Source organism: Corvus cornix, chromosome 2, assembly GCF_000738735.6.
Source record: "Corvus cornix cornix isolate S_Up_H32 chromosome 2, ASM73873v5, whole genome shotgun sequence".
Classification (NCBI taxonomy): Eukaryota; Metazoa; Chordata; class Aves; order Passeriformes; family Corvidae; genus Corvus; species Corvus cornix.
In genome coordinates this window covers 84,157,163-84,177,696 of record NC_046333.1, presented here as the reverse complement: position 1 = coordinate 84,177,696, position 20,534 = coordinate 84,157,163, and the positions used below count along the sequence as shown (strand labels likewise).

General features: G+C 43.6%; 1 protein-coding gene across 1 annotated transcript in view; it reads left to right on the top strand.

Moving 5' to 3' along the window:
- The first annotated feature begins 8,301 nt into the window (after positions 1-8,301).
- LOC104685860 (protein cordon-bleu) overlaps positions 8,302-20,534 on the top strand; it is a 122,086-nt gene continuing 109,853 nt past the window's right edge. Inside the window, exons 1-2 of the mRNA XM_039548899.1 lie at positions 8,302-9,103; positions 11,238-11,300. Coding sequence (XP_039404833.1) covers positions 9,054-9,103; positions 11,238-11,300 — 113 coding nt within the window. The 5' untranslated portion in view covers positions 8,302-9,053. The remainder of the gene's footprint in view (positions 9,104-11,237; positions 11,301-20,534) is intronic.

The following is a 20,534-nucleotide window of genomic DNA, read 5'->3' as shown; positions in this document are numbered from 1 at the left end:
ATTGAAACGTTATTAAGACCTTCATTGGTCATTTTCTTGTAACAGACCATCACAAGACTGTTGAAAAAGTCATGCTCATTAAAATTTCCTTCCCTGAGCTTTCCAGAGCATGTTTTCTGATCATACTGTTAGGCCACTGTGGAACCACTGATTTAATTTTGAGCTTCTACAGTAAAAATTAAACTAGGGCTGTGTTCCTACCTATTTTGTTGGCTTAGCTACTGGATTCTGTTTCCCTTCAAAGAAACTCCATTTAGGAACAAAGGTTCTGAATCCTGGAGTTTTGTTATCAGTTGACTTCAAATATCCTTAGTTGGCCAACAATGAATCCTATATTCTGACTTGAGTCCACTAACACAGATACCCGAATCCTCACTTGGGCACTCAAGAATCAAAGAGCAGTTTGGGTTGGGAAGGGCCTTTAAAGATTATCTATAGTCCAACCCCCATGGCATTGGCAAGGACATATTTCACTAAACCAGGTTACTTTCCCCATCCAATCTAACCTTGAACATTCCCAATGATGAGGCATCCACAACTTCTCTGGGCAACCTGTTCCAGCCTCTCACCACTCTCATTGTGAAGAATTTCTTCCTTATGTCTGATCTAAATCTACTCCCTTGTAGTTTAAAGTGTTACCCCTGTCTTTTATCACTACATGGCCCTAGTAAAAAGTCTGTCCACATCTTTCTTATATGCCCCCTTTAATTATTGAAAGACTGCAGGAGCTTTCACTTCGCCAGGCTGAACAACATAAATTCTTTCATCCTTTCTTCATAAGCGAGGTGATGCAGCCATCTGATGATTTTTTGTGGCTCTCCCCTGAACCCACTCCAACAGTTCCATGGCTTTCTTGTGGCCCCAGAGTTGGATGTCATTCCTCAGGTGGGGTCTCAGAAGAAGCCAGAGGCATCTTGACCTTCCAAGTAAGTCAGTATGCAGAAAAAAACCACCAAAACGTAAAACCCTACCACAAAGAAAACAAAACTCTAGAATGATACAATCATATACGTACGGATAAATACATATATTTTACAGTCTATATTACACCCATCTGAAAATCCCAGGTTTAGCCATTCTTAGTGCTCATCCATCAGGAAGGAATGAGGAATTCATAAACCAGCAGGGTAACAAATGTAGTTTTCAAGATCTGTATTAGACAGCACTTTGGAAGTGCAATCGTAACGTATAAACAAACTATATTTTGTAATGTTATAAGGAATCACCTTAAAAGTGAAAACATGGTAGCAAAGTACTGTAGATTTTCAGTGTCACTCTTGCCCACACCATTCTTTTCCAAAGGGTTAAAAATGCCACTCCTCAAGTTGCACAAATATTCTCCTATGTTATGACATTGAAATCTTCGAGAAGGGGAAGGTTATACCTGCACAGGGTGACTGAGCACTGGAGCTGTACCTGCTGTTTAAGATGTGCTGTGAGCTTGACAATAGTTCAGCTGGGACTGGGCAACCTGACAGAGGTGGTTTCAGTAGCCATGAGCTGAGGCAGCAGTGGGAGAGGGCACGGAAGCCTTCTGTCTGTGGTGTGCCCCAGTGTCTGCAGGTGGGAGCCCATCCTGTTCCCACATCAGGGCAGGACACAAGGTTATCTCCTGCACATGCAGGGATGAGAACAAGCAGGGGCTGCTCACACCAAGCACCCTGAGAAACTTTTATGTAAGCAGTGACTTAGGCTGCAGAGGTTGCTGCAAGGCTCACAGCTGGTCACTCTTGTGTGCACACATGATCTGACTCAAGCAGACACTTCCTTCAAGCTCAAGAAGTGTTTAGACAATGCTCTCAGACACAATGTGATTCTGCATGTCCATTGCAGAGCCAGAAGTTTGACTTGATGGTCCTTGTGTGTCCCTTCCAACTCAGTATATTCTGTGATTCTAGGAACCACTGGGGTGGTAAGGCACATCAAATGCAAAGAACATTCCAACAATTAGTATGTCACTCTCTGACTTTTAGTTTTCCCATGTAAGCTATAGACAGGTTACAAAATACATTATCAGTGAAAGTTTGCAAATATTGCCATGTGCATTTTGGTTCAGTACTGATCAATAATGTTAATGTGGCTTTTGCGACAGACTTAAAACACAGGCCAGTGCTGTGAAAGCACCTCCATAGTTATTTCAGGTGTTAGTCTAATGCATTTTAAGAGGATTTAAACCCTCATTTGTCATCTTCTAGTAAAAGAAAAAAATCACATATAAATCTGTGGGTTCCTTTAATATTGTATCAAATTATGAACAAGTATAAAACCAACCTATTCCTTCAAATCTCTATGGACACATGCCTATTCACTGAAGAGTTTGTGGTCTTTATCTTAGACCCTTCATGGCCACTAAGGCTTTTCTGTGATAGAGAAAAGATGGGAAAACAATGGGATTATTGTTTTCCTCCCTTGTCATCCATCTCTGCTGAGAGAGTAGAATGTGGAGAAAAGGTGGGGCTCTGGCTTGCCGCCCACTGCTGGAAAGGTAAACTGTGCCAGCTGGCTGGGCAGCAACCAAGTGCTGATCCAGACACCAGCTGCTGCCAGCAGAGCTCTTGCCATAGGGGCAGAGGAGGAACCAAGCACAGATCTTGTCATCACAGTTTGTTTTCTGGGCGGTTCCTGAAGCCACACAGTAGTGCACCACCCTGTGTAGCAAATTCACAGGAAGTATGGAAATTCTCCTAGTTTGCAACTGAGAAGAGCAAGAAAGTATCCTCTCTAAGTTGGTGCTCCATATTTATTTTTCCTAAGGACATCTAACGAGCTACTTTTATATTCTTAATGCCCTGAACCTGAGGTAATTCTCATGCTGTAAATTTTCTGGATACCTGCAGATGACTCGCTTGAAGAAAGGGAGTGTTGTTTCATTTTAATTATGTAATAATTTATACCCCTGCCCTAAGCTGAGATTGCAGGTTGAGGAGAGCGGCAAGCCAGGAGAAGACAGAGAAATAAAAGGGTTCCAAAGCTCCATCAACCACACTACACCATGTCAGGTACAAGGTGTTTAAAGGGTGTTTAAAGGACGTGGCAGACTTTTTACCTTCATGTTGTCTTTTAGGGGACAGTACACAGCAGACCCTTGGGAAGATTCACATAGCACCAGTACAACTGGCCAGAGGTAGGATTAAGACATGATCAACTTCACATTCAAAAGAAAGAAGGAAACAAATGAGAGAAGAAAAGTTGTGTAGAACAGACAGTCATTACGGCCTGTGTTTGCAAGTGATATGAAAGACTTGGTAAATGCAGTTGGAATCAGTAGAAAACCTCTCAATATTAGTAGGCTTTGGATCATTACAGTGATATTGTCCAGATAATTAATAATTCCTCCACCCCTCTTTCATTCTCCAATCCCTTCTTTGATGATTCAAGGACAGTTTTTCTGGTTTCTAATTATACGTATTGCTCACAGGAGCAGGGTGAGGAAGGTGACCACAACCCTTTCTAAAAAGAGAAGCTCTACCCTGTCTTGTCGCTGCGTGACCACATCAGTTCAATGATACTGTGGTGAAACAGCTGTGTACTTAATCTCAGACCAAGATCTCCTGGATTTGTACCACCAGACATCTTTGGAAGACATCCCTTCCTCTTCTTTAGCCATATCCAAAAGCATAGTTCTTTAGCTAACCCAAATCTTCTGGAAAAAGACATAATCAGCAGGATTGGTCTCAAGGTATGTTAGCAAAAAGAAAAATATTATTTTGTCACTTATTGATATTAAGGTGTAAAGTTTATGAAAGTTACAATGGGAGAGTTAAGAAGCCTTTGCTGGCCTCAGAGGCTCAGGTGATGGGAAAGCCACCCTTTGCACCACTGATCATATCATGACATGATGGTAACTAGAAAAATTTTATTGTACATGATGTCAATTTAATAAGATCACAGAGAATTCCTCAAGGTAAGGAGGTAAGTTATTTTCTCATTTCTCAGACTTGTAACCTAAATATGAATTTTATATAAGGCTTTATGTATGTCAGACTTCATCTGCCTTCTTCAGATGCTTTTCTGACAATAGCATCAGTTAAGGCTCATTCTTTCAGGGCTATGAGTCTTGTATTAATATAATTTGGTGTTTTCAGCATGTTCATGATGTCTGTATTTGGGGTAGGAATGAGTAAAAGGTAGGCATTTGGGAGTGCATGTAGTAATTTAACAGCATGCAGCTATTCAAGTTCTGTTCAGTTCACAGAGAATTGTAGAGATTATATGACATGCCAAAGGGTCTCTTTTTCCTAAAGAATTAAGGAATATGATGATATAATATTGGTGAGATTTCTTTTTAAAGCTTTGTGTGCTTTGAGTTGTTGTTGAACTAAGGCAATCACCAATTAGGTAACTCAATAGAAAAGGGAGCAGCACCAAGCCTGCTACTTTTGTATCTTTGCATAAGTAAGTGTATTTGTCTTTATCTGTAGTGTATTAGCTTTGACTCAAACACAGAACCAAAACCTGTTTTCATGTATGTTGCTATCAATCAGGATTAACAGAAAGATGCATCAGAGGATGCAAGAGTGAAACAAGAATTACATTTGTAACTTTGAAATTCTATAAAATCCATGTTGTAATTTATCCATTCTGAAACTTGGAAATGAAACTACCTCCTAACCATGGAAAATTTCTAAATTTCAGTGAATTACTGTCCTGAAAAAAAAATATTTAAATGTAGTAGAAGTTTAACCCAGTCTGTGACCTAAACAATAGCTGTGGACAATGTTCTTCTTCTCCCATACAGTGTTAAATATTTACATAGAGGACTGTGAGTGTATATAGTTCTTCTGATTACAGCATGACTATATTTGTATATCAAAATAGAAATGGCCTTCTTGAAATAGAAACCCTGGTATTGAGTATTCACTATAGACATGGCTCATGAGAATTGTTTCCTAAGAGCATTTGGGACTAACTTACTCCAAGAACAACTCCAGGAGTCAGTAGCTGAAGCCCTGCCTGAGAGTCAGCAAAGGCAGCAGGTGCTCCTCATTGCCATCACTCCCAGCTCCAGCCGTGCTGCTGGCTGGAGAGCTGGTTGTGATACATGGGAGGGGTGCAGTCTGGTTGCAGTGGTGAACACGTGATGTTGTGCATGCAGTATACCGCACAAGAACCACTGGGAATGTGCCACATCCATGGCTTACAGAGAGCAGCTTTCTGCTTTATTGTGTCACTCGACCACACAGGCAACGTCCCTTCTGCAGTCTTCTTATCAGTCCTGCCCGACTCTACAAAACCTTGGCCTGTCTGTACCCCACTAATTGGAAAAGCATCAGTGAAGTGATGTGCTACAGCTTCACACCACCTCTAAATGAGCTGTTTCGGATCCATGGAAAGTTATTTACACAGAAGGCTCGTTAAGTTTCCCTTTCTGATAGTTCTGCTGGGCTAGGTAGCCTGAGACCTTTACTTCTGTTTCACAAAATATCTGAAACAGAATACAACTTACTTGCATTACAGAAAGAGGTAAGGATAAAGGGAATTTTAGTGGCATGAGCACCTGTGAGGTGTTGAGTCGCATCTCTGAAATGCTGCTTTCATAACCTCAGACTCTCTTTGGCATGGCAAACAAAGAGCAAAAACCTCCCAGAGAGGAATGGCTGTAGCTGGGTCACTCTGACCAGCAGGCCAAGCAGGATTACCCAGCTCATTACAATGAAGATAATTTTACATAAATTAGCTAGTGTTTTGATTCAAATTTGTTTTGTTAGGTAGCCAAGATTTCCGAAAGGCTTTTTTCAGTCACAAATTATGACATGGTCATGAAAATTGATTTTTTTTTTCCTCTGGATAGTACTATTGCCTTCTCTGACACTGTTCAGAGAAGCATGCTCTCACTGTTCAGATGAGTATGAGTCATGTAACTACTAATTTTGAGAAGCATCTTCTATTATCATGTTGCCTAGGAAGGTTCTCACCACAGCTGGGCCCAGGAACACGAACTTTGGCCCACTGTGTCTGTCCCAGTAAATGTATTTTCATTAATGTCAGTTCAATTGTAGACTACACTTACATGAAAAAGTTCACGTAAGAGGAATAGTAGAAAAGAAAGGAAATTGAAGGCTATTTGCCCAAAACACATAGAACAAAATGGTAGGGAAAACAAATGTTGGGGAAAAAAAGAGAAAGCATGGAAGAATAAGCATGTAATCAATACCCAATCTTTAAAACAAAATCCCCAAAATTCTACAGTTCTTACACTCAAGGCTGTGTCAGTGTATTATAGAGATCAGCTTCAGTCTGGGTTATGTGGCTGTCTGCTGTGTCCACTTTTAGCCACATTTAAAATAACCCAGTTTTAATGTCCTGATGGCTGTGCTGTTCACAGAAATTCCTCTTGCTCTATTCACATTATGGGTTTAAACCATTTCCCTGCCTCTTTTAATGTACATCACATTCCTCACCCTGCACACGTGCTCTGAAATACACTCTTAGGCAAAAGGAGCCTCCCTTTCCAGAGTATTTTTACATGGCATGACGGTGCTCGATCTGCCCTGTGGCTCCTGATTGTCGGCGCTGGGCCAGGACTGCATCACGCACCCACTCGTCTGCAGTGCTGCTCCATCCCTCTCTCCACCACTTTCCAGAGCATGCCACAGTTTTAAGGCAGAAGTGAACGGTCAAGCAGGGGTTTCTTCAGCAGCCTTTTCCATGCAGGGGGTGGGCAAGAGTGTCTAGTTTTCTTCACCACACTCACGATGCTTAGTTCTAGGTCTTAAGGCCAAAAACCCACTAAACTCTTCCCTGACTTCAGTAAATTTTGGGAGACAAAAGGAAAAAATCTCTGAAGGGATCTTTCTTCCAAAACAGACTGGGTTGAGGGATAGCAAGACAAAGGAAAAGCTTCAGTATTTCTACATATACAGAAGACAATTACCCAATAATTCAGAAATAGCATGAACTACCTCAGCAAAAAATACATAAATCTGTATCCATATCCATATCCACATGCTCTTTCAGATGGATTGTCACGTTTTAGTATCTCTTTTGGTTCTTTCTTTGTAATCCTCAATTCACATCAGAGATGTTTTACACACATGTCTCTAAAATGATGAAGAAAACCAAAATCACTGTTCCAAAACCCCCAGGTTGTCCAGGGCAGGAACTGTCTTTGCTCTCTTGCAGATGCCGTGCAAGTGCAGTTTGGCACTGAGTCTCAAAGGAGGTTTCTCGGCACCACACAAAACAAGTAAGAAGAACAAAAGATGAAGCAGAAACTCATGGGCAATTTGCTGCATGACTAAGGGCAGATCCAAGCACCCTTGCTCCTTGTTCTCCCTTGAGTGCCCCACTCATCAAGCCACAGTGCCTTTCTGAAGCAAATTCAGCCTCTTCAGTGGTATCTGATAATGTTATAGACCAGCAATGACACGATATTTGTTCAAAACTACTGAATGTTTTTATCTGTTATTTCGACATGTTCCTCTAAAATGCATATCCTTTGCTCTCAGCTATTTCAGGTTCCTAACAAAAACAATAGGACATGTAGGGCCTAAACAAATAGCTCCCAAAACAAATTTCTGAAGAATGGGTGCTCTGGGACTTAATGAAAAGGCTTAGCAAGCCCTGAAAATCTAACTTACTATCTCTTTTTTTCCTTTTCACTATGAGTAGCAAAGTAAAAGAGTTTTGTGAGCTTGAGGCTACACAACTCCAATTGCTATAACAACATAGCAAGGAATTTTACAATTGTACAGTAAGTCAACTCTCTTACAGGGACTAATGCTTAAATTGCAACTTCTAGATTGCTTAAAATGGGAAAAAGCCTTTTGTGGTTAAAAAATGTTTGCTATTAGCTGAACCTAACCACAATAACTAACTTCTATTCACAATTTTTTCCCGCTATAAATTTGGGGTTGGTTTTTTTGCTTTGGTTTTTAGGCTCAAACCTGGTTTCTGATTTTAGGATGGTCCTCAAACAGCTAAATCATTAAAAAGAGATTATGTGTTAGACTAGAGAAAAGGCTTGGTTAACTGGTGCATGTTAGCTAGTGCTGAGCTAATTTTAAGCTCTTTTTGCTACCTTATAAACAAATTCTTTGGTATTAGACTTGTCTTACTAGATTCCTTACGTGTTCAGTTACGTTTACACTATAAACTCAAATTCCTGAAATATTGCAGGCCAGTTTTAGCAGAAGAAAAATGTAGCCTTATAGGTTTGATTCAGTAATACTACTAGCAGTAAAGGTGAAGAAAAATAGGAATAGGGTTCTGAAAACAATACAAAGGCATAAATGTGAAATTGCACTGCTGAATAATTGATCTTTATTTTTTATTTGTAAAGGCCTGAACTATTTTACAGCAAGGATTTTGTCATCCAAATGACTTGATTTTCTTAGAAAATATATTGAAGAGGCCCATTGGAACAGAGATGAAGCTCTACAAACAGGAAAGGGTTAAAGCAGAACATGCCAATCTCACAGACATTTTATGAGACTGGCAAATACTCATATAGCCCCTCTCCAAACCAATGCCCTTTGCCCAAACAAAGGAGCATAGCACCCCGATTGTGGGGATTACAATACACACTAGAAATAGCCCCTTTGCCCTTTTTAAGAGGGACACGCAGTGCCAAGCAGCCTAGAGAAAAACAGATTCCCAAGTTGTATCACACAGTGTGCTCCTCACATTTCACTCAGCTTTTCCATCAGATATATGCGACTAAAGAATGGGGGACATGGGCACTTGGCCCTGCTGGTGCTCTGGGGATGCAAGATCATGAGTTTGGTAATTAATAGGTTTTCACTCTTTTGATGTGCTATACAAAAAGAAGGGAACATAATAAGCAAATACTAGTTTGATATTTTGTATTTTACAGCTGAGGCAAGAGAAGTTCTTTTGGTGTAGTTTACTAATGATGCAGATGGGGAAAGGTTTTGGTGTTTCTGCAGAGGTTTTTGTGCCTGTGCAGCTTTAGCAACTGTTCTAGAATAGGGAAGAGTTCATTAAGACAGGAGTCTTAAAAAGGAGAGATGAAAAATGGCTGAATACTTGATGAGCAGAGCTGTGAAATCAAGTTCCCATGATTTAATAGATGACCATTCATTCCTGGAGCTATGGAAACTGACAGCGTGCAGCGACTGAACCAATCCACATGCAAAATAAGGTATGTAACCTAGCCTATTTATTTTCATAAAGGCACAAATTAAGATCGTGCATGTGGCTCATTACCGTGGCATGTGGCTCAGATGACCGGGGTAATTACTGAACTGTGGTGACTCAGTCAACTTCGACCCACGGTAACAGGGAAATTAGAGATCAATGTTTTGCTTCTGCAAATTAGTATTTTTGTTTCTCTACATACAGCTAGGGCAGGCAGCTGCCTCCTGAAGGCTGGCTGTACATGGGGGGTTGGAGAAAAGGAAACAGAAGCCAGCATTCTCGAATCCCTGCTGAGGAGTTGGGAATTAAGGGGAGACTACAGGGTGTCAAAGTGAGAGAAGATAAGGATGACTATAGCACAAGAAGTATTCTGTTATACACTGGGGTAAATACATAGAAACTGGTATTTTGATCATAATGCAAAAGCCTTGGTAGACAAAGCTGGGCATTTACAGTGATCTTCCACTCATGTAGTACAGAAAGATAAGCATATCTTTTCTGTTACTTGCAAATTAATCCAATGTCTGAATGTTTCAAAGTATTTTCAATCTGCCTGGGATGGGGTTTTTTTGCACATGGCAATGCCATCAGCCACATGCAGCTTCTGACCCAGATTTGCCAAGTCTTACTTGCTGAGGAAGAAACTCACTTTTGGAGCCAGAGAAGCTGCTTGCATTTACTCAGTGTGGTTACTGAGCTGGGCAAGACACTTTCTGATGGGCAGAATATGCAGAAATACGACCTCAAGACTAAAGAGACGGAAGGGTTTGGAGAAAGGGGAGACCATAAAGCAGAACCTGTGTGACTATCACCAAGTCAGCCAGGTAAAAAGCCAAGCTAGGCAGCAGCTCAGTTCCTCACTCGAGTTTCGTCCTGTAACTTCACTCAGCCTGCGTGCTCCTGTCTCCTGGTCCCTGTGTTGGCTGCTGTCCTGACCTGTTTGTTGTCTCTGCCGTCCTCAAAGCAAGGTGGCACAAACGGAGAGGAGCAGAGAAACTCCTGAAATACTTGCGGAAGCCAGGCTGCCCAATGCCAGGCGCGCCGGGCTGCGGACACACACAGCAATAGTGACAGCCAGACTCGCCCGCCTCCAGGCTTGTTCTGCTTTCACACACAGGTGTAGCAGTCGATATTCTGGGGAAAAGGCGTGAGGGGGGATATTCCTGAAACAGCACACACAGATTTTAACGCGATGCCCACGTTTCCATGAAGACCGCACCGTTGGGCGTCTCGCACCGCCGGAACAGTGGGACTGCCCTCCCCGTGCTGGGCTCGTTCCGCAGCAGGAAAACCCCGGGGAAGCCTGCCTTGCCGTGCCCTCCAGCCCCTCTCCCTGAGCAAAGCCGCTCGCAATTTTAAGAGCTGTTCGTGCTGCCTCCAAGAGAAGAAAAATTATCTGTATGAACAGAGGTGACGAGAAACAGGCCGTAGCTGGCAGAGCCAGGGTTAGGCAGGGTGTGAGGCTGAGGAAAAGCCTCCGCTTCCCGCGGGGCTCAGTCTCGGGCACAGTTGCCTCACAAGCACTGGGTTTGCCAAGGCGGTGGCAAAAGAGACGGAGGAGGGTCCTGGGAGCTGGCGCTGGCGGGGATGTTTATCGCTCCTCTCTCCCGCCTGTTACCCCATCCCCTCCTCTCCCTCCCACGCCGTGGCGTAGGCGGCGTGGGCAGCCCCCCGGCAGTGCCCGCGGGGGCAGCCGCCGTGTTCGCGTTTGTGCCGGGCAGTCACATGGAAACCGGCCCGCAGCGCCCCCGCACTCCCGCGCCGCCCGGGCAGCGGCCAGCCGAGCCCCGCCGCGCCGGGAGCTCCGCCGCCTGACGCCCGCCCCGCCGTGCCCGGCTGCGGTCTGCCCGGGAGGCGCGGGTGTCGGAGCCCGCGGCGCGGCGTGGCTTCCCTGCCGGCCCGGTAAGGCGGGTGGGGGCCGCCTCGGCAACACATCCCCGCCCGCGGCCGGGCCGGGCAGCCGGGGGCGGTGGCGGCCCGGGCAGTGCCGCCCGGTGGCGGGGCGGGGAGCGGGGGAGGTGGGGGCGAGGGCGGCTCTCACTCCTGTACTCTTCTCTCTTCCCTCCCTCTCGGTACCCCCGCCTCCGACCTTCGCCGCTGCTGGGATCGCGTCTTGCACTGGCCCGTCCTCTGAGAAGTGCCGAGGGGGGCCCGGCCATGGAGACCCTCGTGCGCCCCGGGGCCAGCAAGCCCCCCACCGGGTAAGCTCCCGCCGGGACCCGGGCCGGACCGGCCGCCGCTCCCCTCCACGGGCGGGAGTGGCTCCGGACGGCGACCGCGGCCGTGCTGGTCGGCGGGCCGCGGTTGCCTTCCCTCCGTCCCGCCTGTCTCGCTTCCCTCCGGGGCGCCGAGCTCGGAGCGGCGCGCAGGTGTCGGCGCCCGGCCCGCTCGGAGCACAGCCCGGGGACGGAGGGGGCACGGCGGGGAGCAGGGGGCGGCTGGGCGGTGAGCTCGGGTGCAGAAAGGTCAGGAGCGGGAGAAAGTGCCTGTTTCGCCTTTGCCCTGCGGGAGGGGCGCCTCGGCCCGTCTGCCGGCGCTGCCCCTCCGGCTGCGAGGCCGGAGAGCCGGTTCGGGGCTTGTTCCCTTCGGGGGGTGATTCGGGGCGGCCCTGCAGGACGAAGGGCAGCCGCTGCTTGCAGCTGCCGACCCGGGCCACCGGGTCTGGAAGGGACGCTGGCGGAGAGGGAGCCGGGGCCGCGGCGGGGCTCGGGGCGGACCCGTCCGGCCGAGGGTCCGGGGAGCCCCCGCGGCCGCAGAGGTTCTCGCCCGTACGCCCGTCTGCCCGAGCGCCAGGACGCAGCTGCCAAAAGCCGTTGAAAGGTTTATTCAGCCGTCTCAGCCCCAGCGCACTGCCGCGGCAGAGGAAGGAAGAGCGCTGCCAACCGCGAATTAAAAGTGCCCAAAATTGTCCGAGGTTGGTGGGAGACCGCGGTGACTACTCCCAGTGCCTCCTGCCTTTGGTGACAGGCACCGCTCTCGCAGCACTATTGCTAAGTAGCGGTCAGCCCGAGTGCAAACCGCGGGAGGGTTTGGGGTTTTTCACGGGAAGAGACGAGTAGAAGATATGCCAACAGTGGAATTTATTAGTCCATTAATTAAACGACGAGAACAGCACCACGATGAGGTCCTAAGTGATCTCTTTTGTCAGAGCAAAAGCTGGGCAAGTTTTAAGAGCTGTGCTGTCTGCTCGCTGCAATTTACTGCTCTATTTCACACTGTCTGGACAGACTGAAAGAGACTGTGATTGCTTCAGCAGCTTTTTTATTTTTAGTTCTAATGTTTATGTCCTAAATTTATTTTCAACAAAGTAGGAAACAGCTCTAAAGTACATGCTAGTGGGCTATAGTAGTTCTGTTCAGTTTCGTTTCCTTAGTTTGTGATTAATAGGGAACGTTGTAGTGCCTAACACAGAAAGTAGTACAGGGAGCAATGAGTGAAGAAAAGATGCCACTGCTAGTGCTGTCATGATGAAACAGTGTGTGCCATGTTTTTTTTAACTTGCAGAGTATGATATAGCTTGGTGCTCTTTTTGTAAATAAAATGCTTAATTCCAGCTGAAAATGAGGCTGTTTGATCGTGACCTTTTAGGCTAACCTTCCAGGAAAAGTGGTAGATGTAAGGTGCCTCCCCTCTCTGTATTTAGTTGATGTAACAGCACAGCTGCTTTCTAAAATTCTGATGAAGGGGAGATTTATGGTGCCAATTTACATGTGTGCTTTGAAGAGTAATTCAGATGCAGTGCTGATTAAAAATTTGTCTCGAGTGCTAGGTTTCCAAGCATTCATTAAAAAAAATTAATTTGTAATGGGAACTCATATCATTGGTGCATCTCAGAGATGACCAGTGGGGTCTGGGGGCATTTCTGAACAAAACTTCTGAATCTTTTGTAACCAGTTTCATCTGAGTAAACTTGTCCACAGCCAGACTCGGATATCACATATATGAACAGAAGTTACAGTAACTGCATTAACTTCAGTCATATTGCTGCGGACACAGCTCAAGGAGATGAGTCCAATCATAGGGTGCAGATGCACTGGTGATATTGTAGAACAAAGTGTGTGGGTGCTAATCTGCTCATGTGGAAGCTGATGGCCACACTGTCGTGTGCACCAAGGGGTGACTGGCTGTTTCATCTGAGCTCATTTCAGCTGTGAATTACTTCATGTTGCCTTTTTTTGCAAGTCAGACCTTCCCAGCCTGGGTGTGTCTGTGCCATTAGCAGGGGACTTCGCTGGATGGTTCATAATTCCCTGAGTTGCTATCATCCATATTAGACACCGGTGGATGTTTGGTCCCTAATCAGATTTTACTCACTCAGTGATGAAATCTGCTAGAGTCAGGAAAGTGCAGCAAGAGCACAGCTTTGTTTGTCCTTTTGGTTTCCATGTGAATCCAGACATGAGCTGCATCTATGGAGCGTGACTGGGGACCTCTGGCTGTTAAGGCAGTTGTGACAGAAAACCTTCCTTTCATGGCAGAAGATGTGCTATACACGTTTCCAGCTTACTGATTGGCTTATCTTGAAGTTATGAAAGGGAGGTTAAAATGACCATAACTTCACAATTTTAAACAAAATTTAGGCAGAGCTGCTTTGTCTCTATGTAAATCATTAACAGGAACATTATGACCTTCCCTTGTTAAACAGTGAACAAATTTAATGTGTCACTTGATGCAGGGTAGAGCAGCTCTGCTGTGTGCTTACACAGATAAATTGACTATATGTGTTCCATGGCACAGTTCCTTGAAAATTACGCATTTAAAAGTAGGATACTGCTGTGGGTTTTTTTGTTTTAAATGGCAAAGGAAAAACTGCAGTTTGTGCTGGTGTTGCAAGGGTTTTCCCATTTTTCAGTTTAAAAAATAATCGTAGACTTCAGAACCAATAATTTTATTATTACTGATTGTTAGGTATGAGTTTTTTAAAAGCTTTACCAAGTTCATAATCCTTTATTTAATGAACATTCGTTTTAGTTGTACAGAAGTGAACTTAAGACAATCAGTAGCAGCAGAAACTAGGATTTACTCTCTGATTATGCAATGGATACTAAAAGGCAGAAATACACTTGTTAAGTATCAAGTATCTTTTTGTCTGTATCTGCTCTTATTTCATTAGTGAGAGCAGAGAGAAGCTTCTCTGGGTGTCCGGTTGGTTTCTTTTTTGACCACAATATGGCATAACAGACATACACTGGTCATAAGCGGCACTGCAGGCTGGGCTCAAGCCTAAAGTGAGAACTTGCAGGATCAGTTCTGTCTTCTCTGTTAGGAACCTTGCAAAGAGCAGCGCATCTTCCCTGGCCGCTGAAGGCATCTCCATCTCCCACACAAGCCCGCAGTTTATGGGTCTATCTCCGTGCCTGTGTCTGAGCACAGAAAAGCTGCCTCTGGAGCTTGGCAAATGTGGGGAAAGCCTCTATGTTAAACTGGACGTATGAGTGCTTTCTTTTAGTAGGACCTTTATTTTCTGTGCTTCAGCCTCCTTCCCTATCTCACAGGGACTTACAGTACTAACAAATACAGGCATATCTTAGCACACCTGCTTTGGAGTGACTTGCCTGCTGGATTGAAGTGTCCCTTCAGATAAAGGATGTGAAACATCTGTAATGCTTACATGCAGAACCTGGGAGAGCAAACCCCCAGCTACAGAGAAAGTTGCACATCTCAGCTTGTTGAAACCCTTTCTTACTATTCTATGACTACTACACATAGTTAAGCAGGTTACTTTGTGAAACTGCATAAACAGCTTTAAGAAAGATATTATTATTGTGTTTAGGGTTTTAGTTTCTTGTCTAGAAAAGCCTGGAGAGCACTGTTGTGTACAGAACACCTATTAGTCTGTGTAATACTAGTTAGATCATATTCTAGCTCACCTCCAGGTGTTGCAAGATTTAGGGTAAAAAGAAACAACAGAGTAATTAGTTTTTGATTGTAGAACTGAGAAATTTGTATGTTTTCTTGTTTTGTATTTATATGAGATTTCTATGTAATGTGCAGAGTACTGGATGGCAAAGGGCAATGACTGCAAGTAGAAATGTAGAGTAGCAGTGTGGTAAAATCACAGAGTGGTTTGGACTGAAAGGGCCCTTAAAGATAGCTCTTCTGCCGTAGGCAGGGACACCTTCCACTAGACCAGGTTGCCCATCCAGTCTGATCTTGAACACTGGCAGGGATGGGGTATGCCCAGCTTCTCTGGGCAACTTGTTCCACTGTCTCATCACCCTCATGGTAAAAAGTTTCTTCCTAATACCTCATCTAAACCTACCCTCGTTAAGCTTAAAGCCATTCCCCCGTGTTCTATCCCTGCATGGTAGCAACTTTCAAGATTGCTGCCTTGACCAGTTGCAAGACTGACACTTTTGCTTTTGGGTTTGGCCTTCACATTGTGTCCCTATTTGTATCTGCACCACTCCTGCACAGTTCCATCGACACTTCTTATGTGTCTACCTGAGACAGGGAGCTTCCCTGTGATGCATTTTTCTGGCACCACAGTCAACATTAACCCTACCTTCCTCCCAGTCTGGGTCCAAAGTATTTCTTTCTGTGTCAGTGGAGGTACATCACATTAAATAAAACCCTGGTAGTAATGACAGAAGAATTGCACTTGCTATTGCATAGAATGAAACAGGGCAATTTTTTCTGTGTTTTGCACCTCCATATGAATGTAACTGTTGAGCTAATATACTGTAACATTTGTATTTTCAGTCATGACTAGTATCTCAGGATTGCTGAAGATAAGGATACTAATTGTAAGAGTAAGCCAAATGGCGAGATAAATGCAATGCAATCCAGCCCTGACAGCTGTTCTTTATGAAGTCCAGGTTCTGATTTCTCGTATCTTACTTTTCCTTTTCTTTTCACCTTTTCCTTTCTTTCAGAAATCTGCCAGAGTAGAGAATGAAGGTGTTATAAAATCTCTTTCATTTCTGGACTGTGTAGAATATTCAGGATTTGTTTTGACTTTCCCCATCTCCCAGCTGTCTCTCATTGTATTCTTCCTATGGAATCTTTTATATTTTTTCATCTTGCTATTTTATGCCACTCCTGCCACCATTACATGAAATTGAACCTTCTCTTTTTTACTGTCACCTGTCTCAGTTGTTGTTCATGTTCTTTCCCTTGTAATTTCAGGTTCATTTTTCTTCAGGTTTTGCTCCTGTAAATTTACATCTTGGTCAAATTGCTAGTCTTCATGGAATCACTTCACTGCTCTACAGGAGGTAGCACTACATTTTGATAGGACAGATTTTACTTCCCAGGCCATCTGGGCTGGCTACACCAGTAACAGTCAATTTCAGGAGACTGCACTAGAGAAGGGGGTGTTAATTACAGTTTCAAGTGTTCTCATGGGTACACTTTTAGATGATGTTGACCCTTAAAGAAAAACAACTTCCTAAATATTTATATTGAAGTCAGTTCAGTAAATACATGGCTGCTTTGTGTGTAGTTAATCTTGCTGGAGAAGTGGTATATTTCTTTTTGGCAAGTAATTCAGATCCCAATGCATGCTTATGGCCAGAATGAAAGGAATTTGTTTTCCCTTCAAAGGAATGAGAGTTCTCTTGAATATGTGTATTTATTCTTAATCATCTGTCCTTGTGTAGACTTCTATTGTCACAGACTTGAATTATATTACAAGCATTTATGAAGACTTCCTAACAATATTCATTTGGCTTAAAGAAATACATGTAGAAAACCCCACAATAGCCAAAACTGTGAACACATTTATATGACCAGCTCCAAAAGCAGCCAGGAGGCCTGTGACAGAGTTAGGGAAGTACCTCACTTCTCCTGAATCGCAATTCGGTGCCTTAACAAATATTCCCCTGTGTCTGGGCTTCAGCTACTCTGTTAGCATCAGCAAACACTTGATTTTCTGGCAAGGACTGTGTTCTGTATACTGCAGCTTTTTGTGTTGCTCTGGCATTGTGATTTCCATGAAAATTGACAGTTTTCACACTTTAATGCTGCTTCTAAGAGACTGACAGGCCTTTAGAAATCGTTTTTTCCATAGTGGGTTAAGCCAGTTCCTGCATAAGAAACTGGGAATTGAAAAAGACTTATAATCCGCATTTCCAGCTAAAATTATGATTTAAAGGTCTTTTAAAAATGGCTGCATTTACAGGTAATGGAAATTACAACCCTTATTAATCCTCTTAATATAGAGAGTCTTTCTGGAGCTGTTAGTTGTCCAGTGAGCCAAGCTGCTTATCATTAAATAAATGATGCTGGGAATAGTGTATTGTTGTCATAGCTCCAGCGTGAGAGTGTCAGTGATGAGGCAGGGACTTAACCCATGCTAAGGAGCAAGTCACAAAGCTGTGTGGCAGGGCTGTGCTCTGATGGCACTGATGCACAGCATCTCATACCCACTTTAGTCCTCTCATACCAGAAATGATGTATTTTCAGTTTCATTAATCCCTCAGATAACAGGCTGCCTCAGGTGCTGTGCATTTGTGCAGAGGAGTTGTCATAACCAGAGAAATGGGAAAGAAAATGGATTGAGAATGGGTTGTCTGTCTTATGTTCTTTTGTTCTTACTATAGCTTCCAGATTCAGAGTGTCTATGGGACCAAAAATGTAATTTCTTATTCCTGTAAATTCAACCTGATATTTGGATGTTAAGCTGTGTTTTGTGTGTTTCTTGGGATGTGTTGTGTGGAAGAGAGTTGTCAGTCTCCTTTATAGTTTCAGAAATGAAATGTGAGTTACAAAACTTTCCCTAGTAGTCAAAAAATGCAACTGGGGTACACATTTTTTTTTGACACGGTGAGCATCCTTAAAGCAGGTAGGAAAGGTGGAAATGAAGTGGTGTAGTCTGGCCTAAGGTACTTGCAGATGTACAGTAGACAGACTGCATTTTCAGGTTTGGTTCTGTGTTCTCCAATGTCTTGTTTTATTAAAGGTGGTTGACCTGTGCGTAAGTATTTAAGGCTGGTCTGTGAGCTGTCCTGTCTCTTTCTCTCTCAGTGTTGCTGTGTTGTTTGTGAACAGCTCAGTAAGGTGTGATGGAGAGTCCCTCACCTAAGTAATCATCAGCCATGTAATTAGGGAACTCTCCTACAGAGAACTTGTGTTACTTGGCAAAGGAAGGGCTGAGGATTTAACCTGCAGTAGCTTTTACTACACTGTATTGCCGGGACCACCCCACAGCCTGGAGTCCTCCTTTTTCCTTTATGTGGGAAGCCAGACAGATGCAAGCCTCAGTATTCCTGAAGCTGCTGTTTTCCTGTTGGTGTTTCTGTAGCCAGCTCTTAATAGTGACTCAAAGGCTAGAGAAAATAGGATCTTCCTCAGCCATGCTGGTGTTGTGGTGCTAACAGTGAAAACTTCCTTTGTTCAAAAAAATAAACAGGTAACATGCAAAATCATCCCTCTAACATGGAGCTTGAGCAAGAGAATTACATTTTATATTATCAGTGTTCTAAATATAGCCATACTGTAAGGTTCCAACAGCAAGTACCAATCCAAAAGTACTTAATCAGATAAGTGTTATTTAACGTTTTCACCAAGAGTGACTAACAAGCAGTGTGTTTCTCTTTTTGCCATGCCTGCTTTCCTTTCCTGTGTGTTGGGCTTTATTTAAATAAAATGCCTGCTGATCTCATTGACTGTTACTGAGGTGTTACAGTGAAGTAGCGCCAAAACTGTTGGTTTTCAGTAATCAAAGATTAATGACTTTGGATTTTTTTTGAAGACCATACAAATAGAGATTTAAAATGGGTAACATTAATGGTTGATGAGATGCTTTCTGAATTTTCAAGCATTGTTCCAATAAACATATTTGTTACCCTTCACAGTCAGATGATATAAAACCTCTTTACATTAGTCCTTTTTGGTAAATATTTCAGTGGGTTAGACTAAAGAGCAATAAAATTCAAGGGCCTGAGTACAAACGCACTCTTGATGATCAGATGTTGCCATCTCCGAAGTCTGACAGTCATTCCTGTTAGTCTGCTGGTCCCCTTTTCTCTGAAAAGGCAGGGTTCTTTTTTGGGGGGGAGGGGGTGGGGGCAGTGGGGCAATGTTTCTTCTTGGTTATTTGTGTTATGTGATGCCAGGATATGGTGTGGTGGTGGTGGTGTGAGCAGGAGTTTGTCCTTTGAGGCTGTGTGGAGATCTCCCTGCTGTAGTATATGTAAATCTGCCAGTTACAGAATCATCTCGATCAAGGCTGACATCTCCAGGGACACAAGAGGAAAGCTTTGTTTTAGATTATCTAGATGACTTTTGTTTTAAAAGCTCATTTCTTCCTTCTTGCCCCATGCATCCCACAGTTGGCATTCTCCAGTGCTCACCCTGGAGATTTGTTGGGTGCAGCAGTTTTCTGATGTAAGAGAAAATAAACTAGTGAATTCTGCTCAAACCCTTTAAAGCACTCATCTTTTACTTTTGTTGTGTAGAGTTATTTTGTGTTTGATAAAAACTACTTTTTCCCTGCATTAGTAGGTTCCAAAAGATAAATAAAAACTCAAAGTTACTTTACAAAAAAAATATTATTTAATTTTTTTCTTAGTTATGTGCTTAGATGACTTTCCTTTCTGCATTCTTCTTTTTATGTTTGAGGTCAGCATCTTGCATAGGCAGCAAAAATACTGCCTAGGTAAATACATCAAGCATGGCATGTCTGATCTTACTGTGCACAGGACGTGTATTTCCCCTCCTGTTTTTGTCTGAGTTTGCCAGGAGGGGAGTCTCCAGAATCAATAAACAGTTTCAGACAAATTGAAAGAAAAAACGTTTTCTGTGCTTTTCTTCAATATCTGCTCCTGTGGCAGTGCTTTATTTCTAAACGTCTCAGCAATGGTTCAGGATGTTGAGGAGGCAATATCTTGGAGCGAATCCAGATTCCTTCTGTTTCTTTTTGTGGTTGGGAGTTTGGTTTTATTTTTCTGGTTTTTTCTTTTGAATAGCTTCTCATGGTACTTTTGGAACCAAGCCTACAGTTTTATGGAAAATAAATAAATTACTGCTGGGTTCCCTGGGGGTACAGCTCACGTTTCAGTGTCAACACAGCTTTCTCTGCTCTAAGGGGGCTGGTCATGTTTCTTGTGGTCGTTCTGAGGAACGCTTGCTGCTAGTACAGGGCTTTTTTCTTGGGAAGGAGGTCAGCCTTTGGCTTCTGCTGTGATTAAAATCTTAGTACTGTGACACCTCCAGGTGCTCCTAAGATTGACTCTCCCAATTCATTAAATAACAGCTACAGTTAGGTCAGATCACATTGCTAAACTGACGGGAGTTGGAATTAACAAAGTTATTTATTTTGGTTGCTTTTAAATACCTGTTGCTTTTCCTCAGCTGAACTGGAGGGTCATGTCACAGCAGCACAGAGCAGCATCACACGCTAAAATGATGTTACATTGTCAGATGTGCATAACCTTGTGCTTTCTGAGACATGTAGTCTTTTTGCTGTCTTGTTTCATGGCTCCTTAAGGTCT